This window comes from Moschus berezovskii, chromosome 9, assembly GCF_049115385.1.
Source record: "Moschus berezovskii isolate FMDL1 chromosome 9, NW_MosBer_1.0, whole genome shotgun sequence".
NCBI lineage: Eukaryota > Metazoa > Chordata > Mammalia > Artiodactyla > Moschidae > Moschus > Moschus berezovskii.
In genome coordinates, this window is record NC_142468.1 from 24498798 (window position 1) to 24521258 (window position 22461).

Here is a 22461-nt window from a genome sequence, read left to right on the forward strand (position 1 = left end):
ATATCTATCAAATTTACATGTATCCTTCTTCCTAAACCTCCTATTTTAAACAGTCTGTCCTGACCTAAGTTGTTCATTTCTACTTCTCTGTTTTTGTTCATTCCTTGTTTCCTACTTGGTTAACACATTCTTTCTAACTACACAAATCCTATTCATCCTTTCTCTTCTAGCTAAAAATGCACCTTTTTAAAACTCTTGCAGACCATTCCAACCTATATGATGCTTGTTTTGACATATTTATATTTATTCTCTAGTCTTCACAATGATAGTTAATTTCAAGAAATGTAGATTTCATTTCCACCTCTGCCACTCACTTGTATAATGCTGGGAAAGTTCAATTAACATCTCTGGGTTTAAAAATTCATCTTTTTCATACACGTGGCCAATAGGCACATGAGAAGATGCTCAACATCAGTAATCCATCAGAGTCACAGTGAAATATCACTTCACACTTGTCACAATGGCTATTATTAAAAAGACCACAAGTAACAAATGTTTTATGGAGTCTTATTCCAGCTCGATGGACATGAGTTTGAGTGAACTCCGGGAGTTGGTGATGGCAGGGAGGCCTGGCATGCTGTGATTCATGGGGTCACAAAGAGTTGGACACGACTGAGAGACTGAACTGAACTGATTCTTCAATTTTAACATTTATTGTTAAAGTTATGAAAGGTGATAAGAATAAGAGCTGAGAAATCTAATCATGTAGAATTTAAACCCAGACTGAAACCTTTTGAATACTATTCTTATTAAGAATAGTACTCTTACTCTCTACTGTTATCTGCCTAGCTGAGTAAGGGTTCTGTGCTTGCTGACATTTTGAGTTATTTCTCTCCCCGCTTTAAACATAGGGTAGTTTCTCTCAAGACCCTGCTTATTTCCCTGGAGAGTTTCACACAAAGCCTTCTGTATAACAACCTTTGTTTCATAAGCAAATGTCTTATACAGGAAAGAGAAGAATGAAGAGGGAGGCAACCTTCACAGAATATCAACAGGCTACAGATTAAATGTACCTTGTTTCCTCTGCTAAATTCCCAGCAAAGATTTCCATCTGAACAGTTATAAATTCTTTCCTCCCACATTCCACCTCTGCATTATAAACCATTTACTCTGGGCTTTTTCAGTATAGCACTCTAAGACTGAGGAAGTTTAGATTTGCATCAATTGTACTTTAAAAATTTGTTCTCAGTTTTATGTAAGGTATTCAATCCAAGAAAAGAATACACTAAAGATCTGCATATTCTCAGAATTGCCTACATCTTGCTTACAGTTTTGTTGTTCTTTATATACTGTTTTCAAGGTACATTAATTATTGGGAAATTTCTATAGCAAGTCAACAATTAGCCCCAGATGATCAAATATTAGCTTATCAACACAGTAACCTTTTAATGGTGTTTTGGCTTTCGTAGTAAGACAATGCAGCATGTAGTATATTTATCAAGTTACTTCCTTTTTAATACAAAAGTACAACATTAGGAGAGAATGAACAGAATTACAATCTAGAAAAACATAAGGTATGATAGACACAAACAAAAAGTACCTTTTACCTTATGATAGTTCTTAGAGCTCATGAACACACTTGGTGGCAGGGCCAGAGCCAGCAGTGGGTAGGAAACAAACTCAAAATCTGGTGAGTTTGTTCCTTAGAACTTCAGGTCTGCTCTGTGCTGCTGGAACTCCCGGATTCATCCTATTTCTTTTCAGAAATTAATTTTTGTCATCTTTAAAGGTGTATCTGCATCAAGATAATTTTTAGATGCCTGAAGTTTATATGACTGTCTCTGAGAAATGTATGTCAGGACTTGCTCACTTAGGATGGCAGCAGAGGGGCAGAAGGAAGTATAAAGGAAGGGATGTATGTATATTTATATTTTGATGATAACCATCCATGTGTGTGCATCTCTTGATTGTACAACAGGAATGCATTGTTAAGTATTCAAAGGAAACATATTTCTTTAATAGTTTAGATTGGATAATGATGAATCCCCTTAGAAGTATTTATCCTTGGTGTACGCTGTTGCTTTATGTCTCACTTTTAACTGAACATTAAGGAATGTAGTATTTTAATCATAACTCTGCCAATATCTTTATCTAGAGGGCTGTTGCCATTTTTGTCTTTTCTGAAATTTTTGTCACCAAGAAGGCAGGATTATATATTTTTTTCCTTCCAGATTGAGTTGGTGCAGTGTATTCTTGTTTATCAAAATACTCATAGCTTTGGGACTTTGAAACAGTAAACATTCATGATGTGTGAAACAGCATGATACATAACTGTATGATCATACTTACATAAAAATGGATGCTTAGTTGTGCAAAGCACAAATTAACCTAGGATGACACATTAAATGGTAAACTGCCTGTGATTATGAATGACTTCGCTTTTTCCATTTTGGGGTTTCTTATTATGCACGTTAACTTTTAAGAAATAAATGTTATCTTAAAAATCTTAGGGAAAAAAAAGACAAGTTACTGGTCAGGTCCAAATTTAACCCACTCCTTGTCTTTCAGTGGGTTCTTTATTTCCCTTCCCAGGGCTAGGGAGTCCAAGTCAATATTAGGTGACCTGCGGTACTGACTTTATCACATGGGTTCTAAATTGGCTGTTTACTTACCTATGGACTTCTCTAGCATCAAACTTTCAGGTAATTATAAATCATGAATTAAAAAAAAATGTTTGAAGATATGTCTAACAGCCTCTACTCCAGTGTTCTCAGAGAAAGAAAAAATAAAGAGGTAAGAAGAGAACTTTAAAAGGTGAGATGTAGTTGGAGATTTAGAGAAATACGTGGGGAATTTAGCAGACAGCTGAGTTAATTGAGTAAATTGGGGTAATATGCTCTTGGAGATGGGCAATTATAGTCAATGTGCCTCCCTTTGTACTTACAAGTGGGTGAAGCATGGAGGAACTCAAGTTATATAAGAATACAAAAATCAATACAAAAGTCCTAGAAAATAATTGTACTTAAACTTCAAAGCATCAGTTAGTGCTAATTTTGACATTTCTCTCTTACTCATCTCACCTGTTATCTTCCTTATCTTTCTTGAAACTAGTAAAAGTGTGAATAGGAATAGCACCCATAGCAGAGCAATGTATTTCTCTGGTTGTAAAAGGCTTTCCAGAAAAATGTCTACCACTACAGGAAATAAGACACCTCCACAAATCTTTGGCTTTTGAAGAATGAAATAAGTGGAAATTATGGTATTAAATCCCTTTCTCTTTAGCAACAATCTCACCTAGCTAGTATTCCGAAAATTTGTATTTGTACCATAACAACTTCAAAATAAAACCCAATACTTACTTGTCTCCCACAATTCCCAAGTTGATAGTGGGGTAACCATGTTCCTGAATTGTTGCTAATAGGGTTGAACGATTGCTGTCTCGAATCTTTCCTGGTAAGAGGTCATCTTCAGGATTTAGCAACTACAAAGCCAAAAAAACCACCACAAATTATTTTCTTAGGATAATACTGCCTATTGTTAATGAAAAAAAATAGATCTAATAAACAGAGTTTAGCATATCTATAACCTACAACATTATCTGGCATGAGAAAGATATACACTCAAAGGATCTTTGGTAGATAGTGAAAGCCAGGAGAATGAGAAAACATTTCTACAGAATTAAAAAACATGCAGAAATTCACATGACTAAATAGTAGGCCAAATATCATACCAGCTTTGGTTATAATTTGACAAAATAGTGCTCTGGAGATAGTGGCCTTCCCACTGGCTGTTTACTGGGTCAAACTGAAAACAAAAACAAAACACACACAACAAACTTTCTATTTTCTCTTTCATTATTATTTTCTAATCTGTCTTTCACTGAGAATGCTTAAGGTAGAAACTCTGACATGATATTCTCTAGTCTGAAGAGACTGATATTTTATCTTTTCTTTCAAGCTTTGGGATATCTTTTTTGAAGTGGGATCAGTAATACCGAAAAAGTTAAACTTATTTGAAGGAGACGGAGCCAGATATTTTGTCTCTATTAGCAAACTTAAACAAGTAATACTTAACTGCACACACTCAAAATTCCATGACTTTGAACTGAATCACCCTTTAGAGATTTAGTATCTACAATTATATGTCAAAAAAGAAAATTATAAGAAGTTTCTTTTATGTTAGGATGTCCTAGCGAGGCAGTGTGGCAGAGTAGCAAGAGTCTACCTTATTCAGATGAGGTTCAAATTCAAGTTGCCCAAATATGTTATGCCATAATATTTCCATTTATAATACACAGTAATAATAACTACCTTGAAAGGCAGCTGCTGGATTGATATAATGAACACTCAGTCAATACAGACAGAATATAAATGCAATTCTCTGTCCTTTGTTTATTATATATAATATTGAAAAAGCACTTAATTCCAATTGTTCTTAATATTGTTACTTTGCTTCCCTGGTGGCTCAGAGGTTAAAGCGTCTGCCTCCAATGCGGGAGACCCGGGTTCGATCCCTGGGTCGGGAAGATCCCCTGGAGAAGGAAACGGTAACCCAATCCAGTATTCTTGCCTGGAGAATCCCATGGACGGAGAAGCCTGGTAGGCTACAGTCCACAGGGTCGCATAGAGTCAGACACGACTGAGCGACGGAACGGAACGGACATGCTAGTATAGATGGAATCAGTTGATAATGTGAATATAGATTTACATTAGATTATAAAATACTGAAGGGGGGAGGTCCTTAACACACGCACACACACTCAACATGCAACTTTATACAATTTTAAGATGTACTTTGATTTCAGAAAATTAGAAAATGAAAAAAAAATACATCTTTGAAGTGAGAAACCTGGAATATCATCTTAGGAGGCTGAAGGCAAGCCTGCATACTTCAGACACTTAGGCTGTTAATATGGTTAATACCTAGGGCTTTCTATATCAGTACTGCCAAACAGTAACCTCAAGCCCCTTCGGTCTTTCCTTCTGACTCATTAGTGATACCATGTGGCTGGACTTTTGGCTTTATGTTGGAAAAGTAGTAGCTTTTCAACCAACTGTCCCCTTAAAATATCTGGAGAAAAACTTTGATCATCTTATTCACTGTCACCTGGGAGACTTCCCTTCAAATCCTGTACTAATCTAACTTAATCAGATGCCATGTGACACTGCAACCCACTCGTATCCTTTGTCACTGGCAGAGCTGGGAAAACTGCTATTGCGGTACTAATATAGGTTGATTTTCTGATCTTAATTAACATATAGCTATTGAACTTATTATAATTTTATAAAGGCCAAGACTTACAGCTTTTTAACTGCATTAATCAGGCAAGTTGCAACTGAGAGAAAAGATGTTTTTCACAAAGGATACTGATTACCAACTAAGGAATAAGATTTCCCTGTTAATAGAGCATTTTCTTTGCCATTCATGTTCCTCTCTGTTATTCTGCTGCACAAAGTTCCAGAAATAATAGAACAATTAGAGATCACTGGCTGTTTGTCTGTAAAACTGACATAATGAAATATTAGCTAGTTAAATGAGGGTGTGGGATTTCCAGCGCATATTAAGTATTTTCAAAGAAAATACACAGAATTGAATGAAAGATTATAAGGCTGCATACACTAGAATAAATTCACAATATTCCTCGTTAAAATGGTATCTAATTTTCTGAAATCTTCTGGTAATCTCTAGAATGATGCCTAAAACTTACTATAGTTAAAATACAAAAGAAAAACTACAATACAAAGTAAAAAACATAACCCATTATCTTCATATCTTATCACTTTTTCTACCAAATGCCAAATTTCAATTTCATGTTTCTGTTACCATCAATGGTGTCATTGTATTTCCAGCTTTCAAACATTTAACCCTTGATTTTTTTTTCCTTTGTAGTCTACTATCTTCCCAAAGGTTTCAATCCTTAATCCTTACTTCATTCCTCAATGACCCTAGGTTTCCATTCACTCTGTTATCAACTCCTCATTCGTCTGAATTTCAGGTATTCAATATATCTGAATTTCTTCAAAAGCCTTATAATTGGCTATCTTGCCAACAAACTTTCTTTCTGAGAAATAAAATAGATACATCAACTTGCAAAACAGGCAAACTATACCAAACCATGATATTTAACACAAACTATCTTAAGTCAAATTGTTATAACACCAGCTTGCTGCTGCTGCTGCTAAGTCGCTTCAGTCGTGTCCGACTCTGTGCGACCCCATAGACGGAAGCCCACCAGGCTCCTCCATCCATGGGATTTTCCAGGCAAGAGTACTGAAGTGGCTTGCCATTGCTTTCTCTGAACACCAGCTTATTCAGACCTAAATATTCCTATAATATCATGGACAAATAGAGACAATGGTAACTCCATATGGACTCTTACTCCAAAGAAAAAATGAAGCTGTTTCAGCAATTCACCTACTTTACAAAATGTGATCAGTCTCTGCCTAGACCACATTTACAAACTACCTTAAAACCACCCTATGAACAATCCCAGTCCTCAAAATTCTATAATAATCCTTTTGAGGGCGCGGCGCAGGAGTGGCTGAGAGGAGATGCCCCACATCCAAGGTCAGTAGTGGCGGCCGTGAGGAGATACCCCACGTCCAAGGCAGGGAGCAGCACTGCACTTTGCTGGAGCAGCTGTGAAGAGAAACCCCACGTCCAAGGTAAGAGAAACCCAAGTAAGACCACAGGCGCTGAGAGAGGGCATCAGAGGGCAGACAGACTGAAGCCACAATCACAGAAAACTAGCCAATCTGATCACATGGACCACAGCCTTGTCTAACTCAATGAAACTAAGCCATACTGTGTGGGGCCACCCAAGATGGACAGGTCATGGTGGAGAGGTCTGACAGAATGTGGTCCACTGGAGAAGGGAATGGCAAACCACTTCAGTATTCTTGCCTTGAGAACCCCATGAACAGTATGAAAAGGCAGAAAGATAGGATACTGAAAGATGAACTCCCCAGGTCAGTAGGTGCCCAGTATGCTACTGGAGATCAGTGGAGAAATAACTCCAGAAAGAATGAAGGGATGGAGCCAAAACAAAAACAACAGCCAGTTGTGGATGTGACTGGTGATAGAAGCAAGGTCTGATGCTGTGAAGAGCAATACTACATAGGAACCTGGAATGTTATGTCCGTGAATCAAGGCAAATTGGAAGTGGTCAAACAGGAGATGGCAAGAGTGAACATCAACATTCTAGGAATCAGCGAACTAAAATGGACTGGAATGGGTGAATTTAACTCAGATGACCATTATATCTACTACTGTGGGCAGGAATCCCTTAGAAGAAATGGAGTAGCCATCATGGTCAACAAAAGAGTCCGAAATGCAGTACTTCGATGCAATCTCAAAAACGACAGAATGATCTGTTTGTTTCCAAGGCAAACCATTCAATATCACGGTAATCCAAGTCTATGCCCCAACCAGTAACGCTGAAGAAGCTGAAGTTGAATAGTTCTATGAAGATCTACAAGACCTTTTAGAACTAACACCCCAAAAATATGTCTTTTTCATTATAGGGGACTGGAATGCAAAAGTAGGAAGTCAAGAAACACCTGGAGTAACAGGCAAATTTGGCCTTAAGAGTACAGAATGAAGCAGGGCAAAAGCTAATAGAGTTTTGCCAAGAGAATGCACTGGTCATAGCAAACACCCTCTTCCAACAACACAAGAGAAGACTCTACACATGGACATCACCAGATGGCCAACACTGAAAAAAGATTGATTATATTCTTTGCTGCCAAAGATGGAGAAGCTCTTTATACAGTCAGCAAAAACAAGACCGGGAGCTGACTATGACTCAGATCATAAATTCATTATTGCCAAATTCAGACTTAAATTGAAGAAAACAGGGAAAACCACTAGACAATTCAGGTATGACCTAAATCAAATCCCTTGATTATACAGTGGAAGTGAGAAATAAATTTAAGGGACTAGATCTGCTAGAGTGCCTGATGAACTACAGACAGAGGTTCGTGACATTGTACAGGAGACAGGGATCAAAACCATCCCTAAGAAAAAGAAATGCAAAAAAGCAAAATGGCTGTCTGAGGAGGCCTTACAAATAGCTGTGAAAAGATGAGAAGTGAAAAGCAAAGGAGAAAAGGAAAGATATACCCATTTGAATGTAGAGTTCCAAGGAATAGCAAGGAGAGATAAGAAAGCCTTCCTCAGTGATCAATGCAAAGAAATAGAGGAAAACAATAGAATGGGAAAGACTAGAGATCTCTTCAAGAAAATTAGAGATAACAAGGGAACATTTCATGCAAAGATGGGCTCAATAAAGGACAGAAATGGTAGGGACCTAACAGAAGCAGAAGATATTAAGAAGAGGTGGCAAGAATACACAGAAGAACTGTACAAAGAAGATCTTCACGATCACGATAATCACGATGGCATGATCACTCACCTAGAGCCAGACATCCTGGAATGTGAAGTCAAGTGGGCCTTAGAGAACATCACTATGAACAAAGCTACTGGAGGTGATGGAATCCCAGTTGAGCTATTTTAAATCCTAAAAGATGCTGCTGTAAAAATGCTGCACTCTATATGCCAGGAAATTTGGAAAACTCAGCACTCTATCAAGGTGATGCTCTCCCTTGTTCAGAAACTTTAATATACCCAGCTTTGTATGACCAGCAGGTTTCCCAGGTGGTCCCTGTACTAAGATCATGACAGTCAGTGAAGTCCCCACCATACTTAGGCAAGAACCCACGCCACCAGTATTCTCAGTTTGGTTAAATTGCACTTCACTGAGGTCTTCTGAGTCTCTGTGTTTCGGGAAGTTGTTATCTATGATGGTAAGTCCAGCATTTACATTAAGCTCTGATCCTTTTTTCTCTCCTTGACTGGATTCCAAATTCAAATTTTCAAGTTTCCAGGAAAAGTATAACAAATGTTTAAATCGGTCAGAAGTTAAACTAAGGAGAGGAAGGGGAAAGAGCCCATAAATTTCTTCTTCTCTTGTACTCAGGCAGTCAGTTCAGTCGCTCAGTTGTGTCTGATTCTGCGACCCCATGGACTGCAGCACTCCAGGCTTCCCTGTTCATCACCAACTCCTGGAACTTACTCTCTTATACTGCTGTTGCTTTTTATCTCCTTCAAGCATTGGGGACGGCTTATTCTTGGGATCTTGAAAGGATCATTCACAAAGCAAGAAAGCTCAGAAAAAAACAGGAAGATGGTTAAACCCTGAGCTATGGAAAAGTTCTGACAGATGCTGGTTTCCAGAAAAAAAAGGTGGTTGGAAGATTTCATTGTAAGATTTGGGTAGGGCTGTTTAGAACTACTGACATTGCGTTAGAGCTGGAAGCCTGTCCAGCCTGGAAGACTCATTTTATAGATGGTGTGGCAGGAATACCAGAGAGGAGCAGCAGCATGCTCAAGATAATTTAGTGATGAAGTTATAAGTAGAGGACTTCCCAGGTGGAGCTAGTGGAAAAGAACCCACCTGCCAATGCAGGAGACATGAGACATGGTTCAATCCCTGGGCCGTGAAGATCCCCTGGAGAAGGAAATGGTAACCCCCTACAATATTCTTGCCTGGAGAATCCCATGGACAGAGGAGCCTGGTGGCCTACAGTTCCATGAGGTCACAAAAAGTCAGACATGACTGAAGTGACGTAGCACGCACTGATCCTTTTTTTGTTGAGCTCTCAAAGTTAGCTGAAATTTATTTTGTTTAGAAGGGGAGCAGAATATGCCACCTCCAAATGAACCTCTTTGGTATGTGGATTATTTTGAGCTGAAGGCAATTAAAACAAAAACTTATATGACTCCCTTGACTGCCTAAGAACTTAGATAGGGGACCTGGCCCAGAAAAAGAGCCATTACCAGGAGAAAATTTTTCACCTGAAAGACATACCTGTATGGCAGGGCAAATGACTGATTACAAAACATCTGCTCTTCTCATCTTCCTGTGAACTGCCCTTCTCCCCCTTTGAAGTCCCAGGGCCTTTCCCTTCCTCAGCTCAGATTGGCATACAAACCTCAACTGCATGACTGTTTTTGAGTCTCATATTTTTATGGGATTCCTATATGTACAAGATTAATATTTTCTCCGGTAATCTGTCAATTTAATTATTAGACCAGCCAAAGAACTTAGAACCATATATGGAAAGTTTTTGTGCTCCAATTCAGTTCAGTCGCTCAGTTGTGTCTGACTCTTTGTGACTCCACGGACTGCAGCATGCCAGGCTTCCCTGTCCATCACCAACTCCCAGAGTTTACCCAAACTCATGTCCATTGAGTCGGTGATGCTATCCAGCCATCTCATCCTCTGTCGTCCCCTTCTTCTCCTGTCCTCAATCTTTCCTAGCATCAGAGTGTTTTCCAGTGAGTCAGCTATTTGTATCAGGTGGCCAAAGCACTATTCAGGGTTGATTTCCTTTAGGATTGACTAGTTTGATCTCTTTGAGTCTCCAAGGGACTCTCCAGAGTCTTCTCCAGCACCACAATTTGAAAGCATCAATTGTTCGATGCTCAGCGTATAGTTCAGCTCTCACATCCATACATGACTACTGGAAAAACCGTAACTTTGACTAGATGGACCTTTGTCAACAAAGTGATGAATCTCCTTTCTAATATGCTGTCTAGGTTTGTCATAACTTTTCTTCCAAGGAGCAAGCATCTTTTAATTTCATGGCTATAATCACTCTCTGCAGTGATTTCGGAGCCCAGGAAAATAAAGACTGTCACTGTTTCCATTGTTTCCCCATCTATTTGCCACGAGGTGATGGGACAGATGCCATGATCTTCATTTTTTTAATGCTGAGTTTTAAACCAGCTTTTTCACTCTCCTCTTTCACTCTAATCCAGAGGCTCTTTAGTTCCTCTTCACTTTCTTCCATTAGAGTGGTATCTGAGGTTGTTGATATTTCTCCTGGCAATCCTGACTCCAGGTTGGGATTCATCCAGCAAGGCATTTCACATGATGTACTCTGTATTTAAGTTAAATAAGCAGGATGACAATATACAGCCTGGACATACTCCTTTCCCAATTTTGAACCAGTCCATTGTTCCATGTCCGGTTCTAACTGTTGCTTCTTGAGCTGCATACAGGTCTCTCAGGAGGCAGGTAAGGTGGTCTGGTATTCCCCTCTTTTTAAGAACTTTCCACAGTTTGCTGTGATCCACACAGTCAAAGGCTTTAGTGTAGTCAATGAAGCAGAAGTAGATGTTTTTCTGGATGATCAGAGCACCTGCTCTTTGTTGCAAACTTCTATATAACCTGACCCGCCACTCCTCCTTGGAGCAGGTCTTTCAGGGTTACTTGAGACGCTGTCTTCTGGGCTTGAAGTCCTAAAAATTCTCACCCAATAAAAGGTAACTCAATTGTGACTATTTTTTAAGTGGACAGTTTGAAAGTGCTTTTAGAACAAAGGATGAATACCATTCTGAATATTCAGTGATTATCATTCTTATTGTTATGCATTGCTTCAAAATTAAATTTAAGTAAAAAACCAAAACATTTGAAACCTCTTTTGTTAAACCCTCAGGAGGAAGTTCTGTCTTATTTGTCTAAAAGAGAAATCACTTATTTTAAGAGACCTCCCTCTTTATGTCTGTTCTTCAGAGATTTAATCCTGTGGTCTTGAAGGAATTGTCAAGAGGCCCAAGACTCTCTCTCTTTTTAACGTACTGAAATGGGGTTGTCTGCATCTAAGATTTTTCCTCTTTGCAAAGGGAAGATATTAGACTTCTATAGGTCAGTAACTATTTCCACATCTATTGCAAAAAGCTCCCTTATATATGCTTTCTTCCTTTTTTCCTCTTTTGGAAAAATTAATTATCAAAAGTCAATGACTTAGTGACTGAACAACAACAAAATACATTTAAAAATAGTTAACATGGTAAATGTTCTTTTATGTGTATTTTACCATAATTAAAAATGAAAAAAAAAGTCACTGATGACCTTGGTAATAAATATTTTAGGGAAGAGTGATGCTCTAACATTTTTATAAATTAGTAGTTAATTTCCATAATCATATATTAACCCATTATGATTTTAAAATGCCATCTTCATTGTATATTAAAAATCCATAGCCACATGAGCTTTTTTCTAGACTTTCTGTATGATTATCCGGGAGGTTTTTGTATATGACAATAAAAATGTTTAAATTATTAAAAAAAAAAAAAAAAGAAAGTGAAAGAGGAGAGTGAAAAAGCTGGCTTAAACCTCAACATTCAAAAAACAAAGATCATGACATCTGATCCCATCACTTCATGGCAAATATATGGGGAAACAATAGAAACAGTGACAGACTTTATTTTCTTAGGCTCCAAATTCACTGCAGATGATGACTGCAGCCATGAAATTAAAAGATGCTTGCTCCTTGGAAAAAAAGCTATTACCAACCCAGACAGCATATTAAAAAGTAGAGACATTACTTTGCCAACAAAGATCCATCTAGTCAAAGCTATGGTTTTTCCAGTGGTCACATATGGATGTGAAAGTTGGACCACAAAGAAAGTTGAGCACCTTAGAATTGATGCTTTTAACTGTGGTGCTGGAGAAGACTCTTGAGAGTCCCTTGGACTGCAAGCAGACCAAACCAGTCCATCCTAAAGGAGATCAGTCCTGAATGGTTACTGGAAGGACTGATGCTGAAGCTGAAGCTCTCATACTTTGGCCATTTGATGTGAAGAACTGACTCATTGGAAAAGATCCTGATGCTGGGAAAGATTGAAGGCAGGAGGAGAAGGGGATGATAGAGGATGAGATGGTTGAATGGCATCATCAACTTGATGGATATGAGTTTGAGCAAGCTCTGGGAATTGGTGATGGACAGGTAAGCCAGGCGTGCTGCAGTCCATGGGTTTGCAAAGAGTCGGACATGACTGAACTATTGAACTGAACTGAATGATACGTCTTTTCATGGCAATTTTGCCTCCTCTGCCCAAAGAGATGCATGAACGCATGTCCTGAATTTTAAATACCAACGTATTTTCCTTATTACTAGTGACAGTGAACCTTCATAAATTTTGTTATACATTTGCCTAGTTTTCTATTTACATGAATCAATGTTGCCTCTATTAGACTGCATATTCCTGAAATTCATGGATTTCCATTTTTTTGCCTTGTCTTACAGAAAAATGCTGCACAAATACATATTAAATGCATGAAAAATATGATGCTGATGTTGGTGGTAAATACAACAGAACTGACAGGCTATTATATTGTCTTTGTTTCAATAAAATTTTCTTGATCCTGAGGTAAAAAAAAAAATAAAAAAACAGTAGAAACTAATATCACTTTGTAAAGCAAGTATACCCCTACAAAAATTTAAGTAGATAATTAAACAACAACACATTAAAAAAAGGGGGGGGGTAAGTCAGGAAGGAAGGATTTCACTCTTTACAGTAAGAAGGGAAAAGTGATGAGTGAGATTAGGCAATGGTGGAACATGAGGTTGTTGTGTTCACTCACTAAGTCATGTCTGACTTTTTGCAACCCCAATGACTGCAGCATACCAGGCTTCCCTGTCTTTCATTATTTCCTGGAGTCTACTCAAACTCATCCATTGAGTCTATGAGGCCATCCAACCATCTCAACCTCTGTTGCCCCCTTTTCCTCCTGCTCCCAATCTTTCCCAGTATCAGAGTCTTTTCCAATGAGTCGGCTCTTCACATCAGATGGCCAGAGAATTGGAGCTTCAGCATCAGTTCTTCCAATGAATATTTAGGGTTGTTTTCCTTGAGGATTGACTAGTTTGATCTCCTTGTTTTCCAAGGAATATGAGGTGGAAATATCCAAAGGAAGTTGTAAATGAAGGCTTACATTTACAGAAGAGGTTAACATTAGGGCTTTTGATATGAGAAGTTGCTTGCACATACTTGACATGAGAGGAAAAGTCTACGGGAGAATCTGGAGAGACTGGAGGACACAGCAGTGAACAGCATCTTAGGGGAATATTCCAAGTAGGGAATGGAGAAAGGCATGATGAGGATAAAAAGGAGTAGTTGTCAGGGCATCAAGAGAGAACTGTCATAGATCACTAGGAATGAAGTAGTTTCCAGGTGGTGGGTGAGGAATGTGTCTGATGTCAAATGATATATACATAGTAAGGAGATTGAATATCAGAGCAGGTTTTGGAGGTCAGGAGGTGATGAATGTACTCAGGAAAGCAGTTCTTGTACTAATGGGACACTAATGAGATTTGGGAGTTTGAGGAGAGAGTGGAGAGTAAGGAAGAAAGGCAGTATTGCTGACCTCTCTTTCAACAAATCTAGTAGTGGATAGGAGGTGACTATGCAGTAGGTCAATGAGGAAAAGTGGTGTTTAAATACAGGTTCTCTGGGGATAGTGGTAATCTTTGTCTATTTGGATGTAGGAGGATGAGCCACTAGAGAGAAAACAGAGAACCCAGAAGACACAGGAAATAATTTAGAAATCAAAGTTCTGAGGAAGGTGAGAAAAAGTAGGCTTAAAGGTAGAAGTACTGTTCTTAGGAAGGAGAAGTACCTCTTCCTTTCAGATTGAAAGAAAGGAATATAGCTAAAGGGATGGGGAAGTTTTTAAGGTAATGAGATGGGAAGAAGAGGGAGCCCTCATTGTGCTCAGTTTCACAAATATATTTATTTTTAAGCTTCGCTTTTCCCCGCAAAGGTAGAAAGATCATCTGCCAAGAGTTGAAAGCAGAGCTGCTGCTGAGGTTTGAAGAGGGGGTAGAATGTATGAATGAACTATCATATTGGATCTGGAAGAATGTGCTAGAAAACCAACGAGATAGTTACATCAGAATTACTGAACAACTTGAAGTTCCAGGTTGCCACTAAATGGCAGTAATTTGTAGTTGTTCAGGTAATCACAGTTCTATGAATTTTATTCAGTACTGTTTTTCTGCTTGGGAACAAAAATGGAGAAAGTGGAGAAAGGAGTCATTCACTTTGGGTATCACCACAGTAAGCAAAGGAATAAATTGAAGGAGTAAAGCCATCTGAAGTGCTAGAGAGGGCAACTTGAAAGTGGTGTCATGGTCTTTAATCTGGACAAGAAACAAAGTGTGGCTATCAGAAAACAAAGGAACATCTAACCTGATAGATTTCAGAGACTGCCATTAAAAAGTTGGGGAAATGAAATTTAAGCAATTGGGAAGCATTGTGGAATAGTGGAAAAAGGTCATTACAGCAAAAGACAGGTGTGAAACCAGGCTTAATCACTTAGACAAAATATATGATGTTGGGTAAGTTGCTTTGTTTTTGAGCTTCAATTTTCTCTTACATAAAATGAGGGATAGTTATATTAACCTCATAGTGCTGCTTTAATCATAAAGCACATAGCAGTACTGGTCATAGTAAGACACTCAACTTCTTATTCTTTCTCTTATTAGTGGGGACAAAAATTTTAAAGACTCTACTTTTATAACAAGAGCTGCTTGCGGCAGCCCCCAAAGAACAGTATAGGGAGATTTTAGACAGAGCTTATGTGTCCAAAGAATAAACTTGTTTGTACAAACACCTGTTATTAGAGTGGCCAAGAGATTTATAAAAGATGGAATAAAATAAACAGTGGACATAAATACACCTAGTTCTGTATGTATGTGCATGAGAGACAGAGAGGGAGGGCTGCAGAGAGGGAGGGAGAGACAGGGAAGGAGGTGGGGGAGAAGAAGAATAAAAATGAATGAATGAGTTACAGAGTATGGCTGAAGGTGACTGAAATTAGATGAAAACTCACCATCTCTGGAAGGAATACTTATTGCTAGTACTTTGGTAACTAGGTAACAATCATACAATCTTGATTTCTTGAAGCTCATGGCAGCTGGCAGACTGATATCCAGTTTAAAGATCTGTAAGTTACCATCTACAGTTTCAAGGGAAACAATATATTTTATGGAATGGAGAGATGATGTCATCAAGAGTCAAAATTAGAAAATAAAACTTGGAAATATAAAGGTTGGGGAAAGAGGAAGAAGGGACAGCTGTCTAAGTGTAAAAGTTACACCTCCTATCTTCTATTTATACTGATTTCCTAGGTGACCTTATGCAGTCTCATGATTTTAAATACTATATATATATATATGTACTATTTTTAAATACTATATACATATGCTGATAACTTCCAAATATGTACCTTTAATTCTAACCTTTCTCCTAAGCTCCAGACTAATATGTTTAATTGCCTACTCTTAATTCTCATAAGTATTTCAAACTTAACATTTCCAAAGAAGAAGCCCTGATTTCTGCTGCCTAATCTTTCTTATCAGGGTAAATGATAACTCTCCTTAGGTCAGTTATCAAAGCTCAGGTCAAAACCTTAGACTTCATCTTGACTTTTAACTTTCTCTTATCTTCTACTTTGAATTCTCTGGAAAATCTTGTTTGCTGATTTTACCTTCAAAATATATTCTGGATCTGATTACTTCTCACTATCTCCACTATCATTCTCGCCCAAAACTCTTGCTGGAGTACTCCACAGCCTTTCAATGGGCCTCTCAGCCTTTCACCTTTTCTCTCCCATATGCCAAATCATTCATATAGAAGACAGAGTAAGCATTTGCAAATTTAAGATATTTTATGTTCCACTTCCTCAAAACTGTCTATTTAGAATAAAAGGATCTTGTTTCCGTTACCTCTCCAACTTCATCTCCTTTCACTTTCTACCTTCCCTCTATTCTTCAGCCACATTGGCTTCATTGCTGTTGCTCAAACATAAGCATGCACCATACACCAGGGCCTTTGTGTTTGTCATCCCCTCTGCTTGGAACACAATTCTAGTCACATGACATGTACCTTCAATGTCTTTGGATTTCCACTCTGATTTCCCTCATCAGTGAAGCCTAATTAGTCTTTGTAAAACACAGGACTCTATCTGTCTGCCAGTCAGGTTCAGACACGAAAATCAAAACTCCTTTAGCTTTTTCAAATGGAGAGAGTGGGAAAAGAGAGGATTTAACGCATGGGATTGGTTATAGTGTGTTGCCAAGGTGGAGAAATAAAAGAAGAAAAGTATATCACTAAAGATCAGTGTTTGCCAGAAGTCACCCCTGTCCCCAGGGCTGCTGGAGGAGAGAGATGCTGCTGTCTTTTTCCACCTTCTAATATCATGTGAACACATCCCAATGGCAAAACCTACCTGGACCACAGGGAAAGAGAGACTGAGAAATCATGTTTTCAGGCTTCCAGTTTTATTGTATCAGGGAGCGAATAAAAGGGTTGATATGGAATAAGTGTCAATAGATTATATTGAATATAATTACATTATTCAATAGAATTGAATATAATGAATAATTGATTATATTGAATATAATTATTATATACCTGGCATATACCTCTTCTACTAGCAATCTTTATCATTTTATGCTTTAAAAATTCATACAATTTACTGCTATTTGTTTATTGACTATCCCCCTCCTCCTATCAGAACATAAATTCTATAAGAGCAGGGGCTTTACCTATCTTGCTTGCTGCTGTCGTCTCCAGTAGTCAGAATAGTATCTGGCATAAGTATGATAGCATACTGAGAGAGGAGGGGTTGTAAGAGTGACTGTCTCGGTGGAAAGGAATATTTTATCATTGACATTGTTTAGAATTGCCACTGCATGCTGATAATAAAGAACAGAATGATTTGTAGTTAGTTTTACTACTGTTTTCTAATTTTCTGCAGACAGTGCATTCTTTTATGTGAGGTTAAAGATGCTGATTGCAGCCATGAAATTAAAAGATGCTTACTCCTTGGAAGGAAAGTTATGACCAACCTAGATAGCATATTAAAAAGCAGAGACGTTACTTTACCAACCAGGGTCCAATTGTCAAGACTATGGTTTTTCCAGTAGTCATGTATGGATGTGAGAGTTGGACTGTGAAGAAAGCTGATCGCGGAAGAATTGATACTTTTGAATTGTGGTGCTGGAGAAGACTCTTGAGAGTCCCTTGGACTGCAAGGATATCCAACCAGTCCATTCTAAAGGAGATCAATCCTGCGTGTTCATTGGAGGGACTGATGCTAAAGCTGAAACTGCAATACTTTGGCCACTTCATGCAATGAGTTGACTCACTGGAAAAGACTCTGATGCTGGGAGGGATTGGGGGCAGGAGGAGACAGGGACGACAGAGAATGAGATGGCTGGATGGCATCACCGACTCGATGGACATGAGTTTGAGTGAACTCCAGGAGTTGGTGATGGACAGGGAGGCCTGGCGTGCTGTGATTCATGGGGTTGCAAAGAGTCGGACACGACTGAGCGACTGAACTGAACTAAACTGAAAGATGAACAAAATCCTTTCTCCATCTCTAAGGACAAATTTGAACTTGGATTAACTTTCTAGCTCAGTTTCTCTGGAAATGTGACAAAGAAAAAGGTCAATTTGTTCAGTTCAGTTCAGTTCAGTCGCTCAGTCGTGTCCGACTCTCCGCGACCCCATGAATCACAGCACGCCAGGCCTCCCTGTCCATCACCAACTCCCGGAGTACACTCAAACTCATGTCCACAGAGTCGGTGATGCCATCCAGCCATCTCATTCTCCGTCGTCCCCTTCTCCTCCCGCCCCCAACCTTTCCCAGCATCAGAGTCTTTTCCAGTGAGTCAACTCGTCGCATGAGGTGGCCAAAGTATTGGAGTTTCAGCTTTAGCATCAGTCCCTCCAATGAACACCCAGGATTGATCTCCTTTAGAATGGACTGGTTGGATCTCCTTGCAGTATAAGGGACTCTCAAGAGTCTTCTCCAACACCACAGTTCAAAAGCATCGATTCTTCGGCGATCAGCTTTCTTCACAGTCCAACTCTCACATCCATACATGACCACGGGAAAAACCATTGCCTTGACTAGACGGACCTTGGTTGGCAAAGTAATGTCTCTGCTTTTTAATATACTATCAAGGTTGGTCATAACTTTCCTTCCAAGGAGCAAGCGTCTTTTAATTTCATGGCTGCAATCAGCATCTGCAGTGATTTTGGAGCCCCCAAAAACAAAGTCTGACACTGTTTCCACTGTTTTTCCATCTATTTCCCATGAAGTGATGGGACCAGATGCCATGATCTTTGTTTTCTGAATGTTGAGCTTCAAGCCAACCTTTTCACTCTCCTCTTTCACTTTCATCAAGAGGCCTTTGAGTTCCTCTTCACTTTCATTTCTTATGGTAAAAATGGTCTCTGAATAGTAACTTGTGTATGGAATAGAAGAATCCATGGATTTCCAAATGAATCCATAATGGAAAGCCAGGCTTTGGGCTTCCATGAATGTGATAACATTTGAAACTGGGCATTTCCCTTGTAGGGACTCTGGAAACTGCCTAAGATTGTTATAAGAAATACTGATTCCTATGTAGGGCATGGTGCTTTTATGCTGATAGCTCTCATACTCTCCTAGTAGAACTCTTGTCCCCTGCACCTAAATGTTACTTGAAGAACAAAGAGAACAGTTGTTGGATGGCAGTGTGAAGTACTATGATGACTGGTCCCACTGAAGAAAGCCTGATGCTCCCCTCCTGAATGCTGAGTTTCCTTTTTAATATCTCAGGAAATTGGTTCAAGGTATAGATTATTCATATCTTGTAAGTCTGATGTTTAGTTAAGAGAACCTCTGGTGGGTATTTCATATGTAACAGATGTTCAACTAACATTTATTGAGCAAATGCATGAAGTTGGAAATGTATGACCACCAGTATTTAATTACTGGATGCTATTACTTAAATTTTAACATGCACAGTTTGTCAAAATTAACAAACGTCTATACCAACTATTCTGTGTGAGTTATAGTTTGCAATTCTGGCTTCCCAATTTTAAAATGATTCCTTCATCCTGAATAAGCTCATGTAGTCACAAAATACAGAGCAGGTTCTGAGTGAGTCTACATAGACATCTTGTATAGCATTCTTTGGGCTGCCTTAGGCTACTGTTCTGCTTATCAATATACACACTAGATTCAAGAGGTGGCTTATGTGAAGCCATACATATCAGGATAAGTCAGAACTAACACTTAAGTGGAGCTTGTGCTGTGAGTAAATTATAGACTTATCACATTAATATACAAATGTAATTACTTTTGGCCTCTTTGAAATAAGTGAATAATTTTTTTCTTATTGTTTTCTGGCTATCTGAGGATCTCATGCTTTTGAACTGTGGTGTTGGAGAAGACTCTTGAGAGTCCCTTGTACCGCAACGAGATCCAACCAGTCCATTCTAAGGGAGATTGATCTTGGGTGTTCATTGGAAGGATTGATGCTAAAGCTGAAACTGCAATACTTTGGCCACCTCATGCGACGAGTTGACTCACTGGAAAAGACTCTGATGCTGGGAAGGATTGGGGGCAGGAGGAGAAGGGGACGACAGAGAATGAGATGGCTGGATGGCATCACCGACTCGATGGACATGAGTTTGAGTGAACTCCGGGAGTCAGTGATGGACAGGGAGGCCTGGCGTGCTGTGATTCATGGGGTCGCAAAGAGTCAGACATGACTGAGTGACTGAACTGAACTTTGGATAGGAGTAGGGAGGAATGTCGGAGCTTCCCTGGTAGCTCAGCTGGTAAAGAATCTGCCTGCAATGCAGGAGACCCCAGTTCAATTCCTGGGTTGGAAAGATCCCCTGGGGGAGGGCATGGCAACTTACACCAGTATTCTTGCTGGGAGAATCCCCAGGGTGGGCTAGTCCATGGCATTGCAAACAGTTGGACACGACTGAGCAACTAAGCACAGCACAGCACAGGGAGGATTGTCAAACTACACGGAACTAGAGATCATGGAATTTAAAAGCATTTTCCCTTGGAAAACCATGTAAGTACAGCAGGCCAGAAAATGTAGGGAAAGAGAGTCACACAGGATCTATCAAAGTCTCTTCAAAGATAATCAAGTCTAAAGGGGCAGGGAACTAAAACCACAAAATCTTCCTTAGGTTCTACCACGTATGTACTATCTCTAGTCTCATCCTTACTACTAGTAAATCGTTTTAAAAAAGAGTATAAAAGGTAGCTTAAAAAATACTGCCAATGTACTCTGGGGGAGTAACTGGGAATCCAGACCTACAAAGTCATTAGGAGGAAAACAAAAAATGCAGCTTAAACAAAGTTGCCTAATAAATAGCTGTCTATTAGTTTGCTCATTCTACCTAGCTTTCCTAAGCCCCATGAAGTCACTTAGATGCACAAGGCATATACATAAATCTCGAATAAGAACAGTTCATTAAGTCAATCAGTTGAACAGAAATTTCTTTTTGATGCTAAACATAGTGTTGGTTGGTCCGAAGGACAGAAAAATCATCACTGTGTAGATCAACTGAAAAGAATGTTTCTTATGGGTCAGTCAATAGTTTTAGGGAATGACTAGTACACCTATACTGGGAAGTAAGCAGATATAGAATGCTGATTTATCTCTCCATTATCAAAACAAAATATTCTTTTCTTCCGTCCTTTCCAAAAGAACTATAAGGGCAATAGACCCTTGAAAATGTCCATTTCCAAGTCTAAGAAATGAAAAATAATGGTAGCAAATGGCTTATTTTTAGAACGTTAGAGATTAAAAGAGAGATAGAAAAAAAATTCTGTTAATCTTTTTAAAAATAGTATAAGATCTTAACGAATAACTTGAAAAAAATCTCAGTAGTTTCTGATTCTACTTTTAGGCTTTGAATTTCCAGCAGATTCACTTTTCAATATTCCTAGTTTGGCCTTATAGCCTCCAATTGAAGTTCTGTATAACCTAAGCAAAGAAGGAACACAAAGTTTTTCAAAAGTTCTCAGAATACTGACTACACTTCCTTTCCTAAATTAGGACTGAAATGACATTTTGACATATTCTGAATAGCATGCCACTAGAGATGCTATCTTTAGAGAGAAAAATGATTTTCAAATCCTTCCTGGTGACTAAAGATCACATGGAATGTTAAGCAAGAAAAACGGCTAGCCGTGGTGTCCCAATTCATTGAATCACTTCTCACACAAAGTTAGGTGGCCCATCATCTCAGCAGCAGAGCAGGCACGATTCACTGTACCAGTAGACTAAGTACTAGGTTTGCACAGTTGAATATCTATAGCTAGCAGTCAGCATTCTCTGTTTATATGTACTGAGTGTGCGGAAGGCAATTGGTTGTAATATTTCTTTCTAGTAAATGGAAGGGAACACTTAATATACATTTTCTAGTTCTTCCTTTCCATCTTCTGTACTTGAACTATCCCGAGGTCCATTTATTATTCCCTTTTTATAGAAATGTGGAAAGATCTATAATCCTTAATATTCTATTTAATATAGAACACAGAATATCAGAAATGCTTTTCTCTGAAAGTCCCACTACCCCGCTTCCCTTGCCACAAGCCGCCCCTCCCCCCACCTTTTTTACCTCATTCCCTGTTGACATGACTGCAACCACTGGAAACTTATTAACTTCAACCTCGGTAACACCCACAGTTGCCAGAAGACCAATCTCTGAGGGGCCCATGTGGGTTCCTTTGGCCAAAACGCATTCCCCTCTTTTAATGTCATGGCCAATGGGTCTGAAAATCAAAGCAGAACCATAAGCAGTATGACTAAGAACAATATTTTCTCAACTCAGAGGGAAACTTTAGTGTCAGAGAAAGGGGAC

The 22461-nt window shown here is 38.9% G+C and overlaps 1 protein-coding gene across 5 annotated transcripts in view; it reads right to left on the reverse strand.

The window, feature by feature from the left end:
* The window catches only part of GPHN (gephyrin), a 546447-nt gene that overhangs the window by 52835 nt on the left and 471151 nt on the right, over positions 1 to 22461 (reverse strand). For all 5 annotated transcript variants that reach the window (XM_088839525.1, XM_055436130.2, XM_055436132.2 and 2 more), the window contains 2 exons: positions 22219 to 22372; positions 3300 to 3421 (listed from right to left, as the gene is read on the reverse strand). In XM_088839525.1, the coding sequence (XP_088695651.1) occupies positions 3300 to 3421; positions 22219 to 22372 (276 nt within the window). The remainder of the gene's footprint in view (positions 1 to 3299; positions 3422 to 22218; positions 22373 to 22461) is intronic.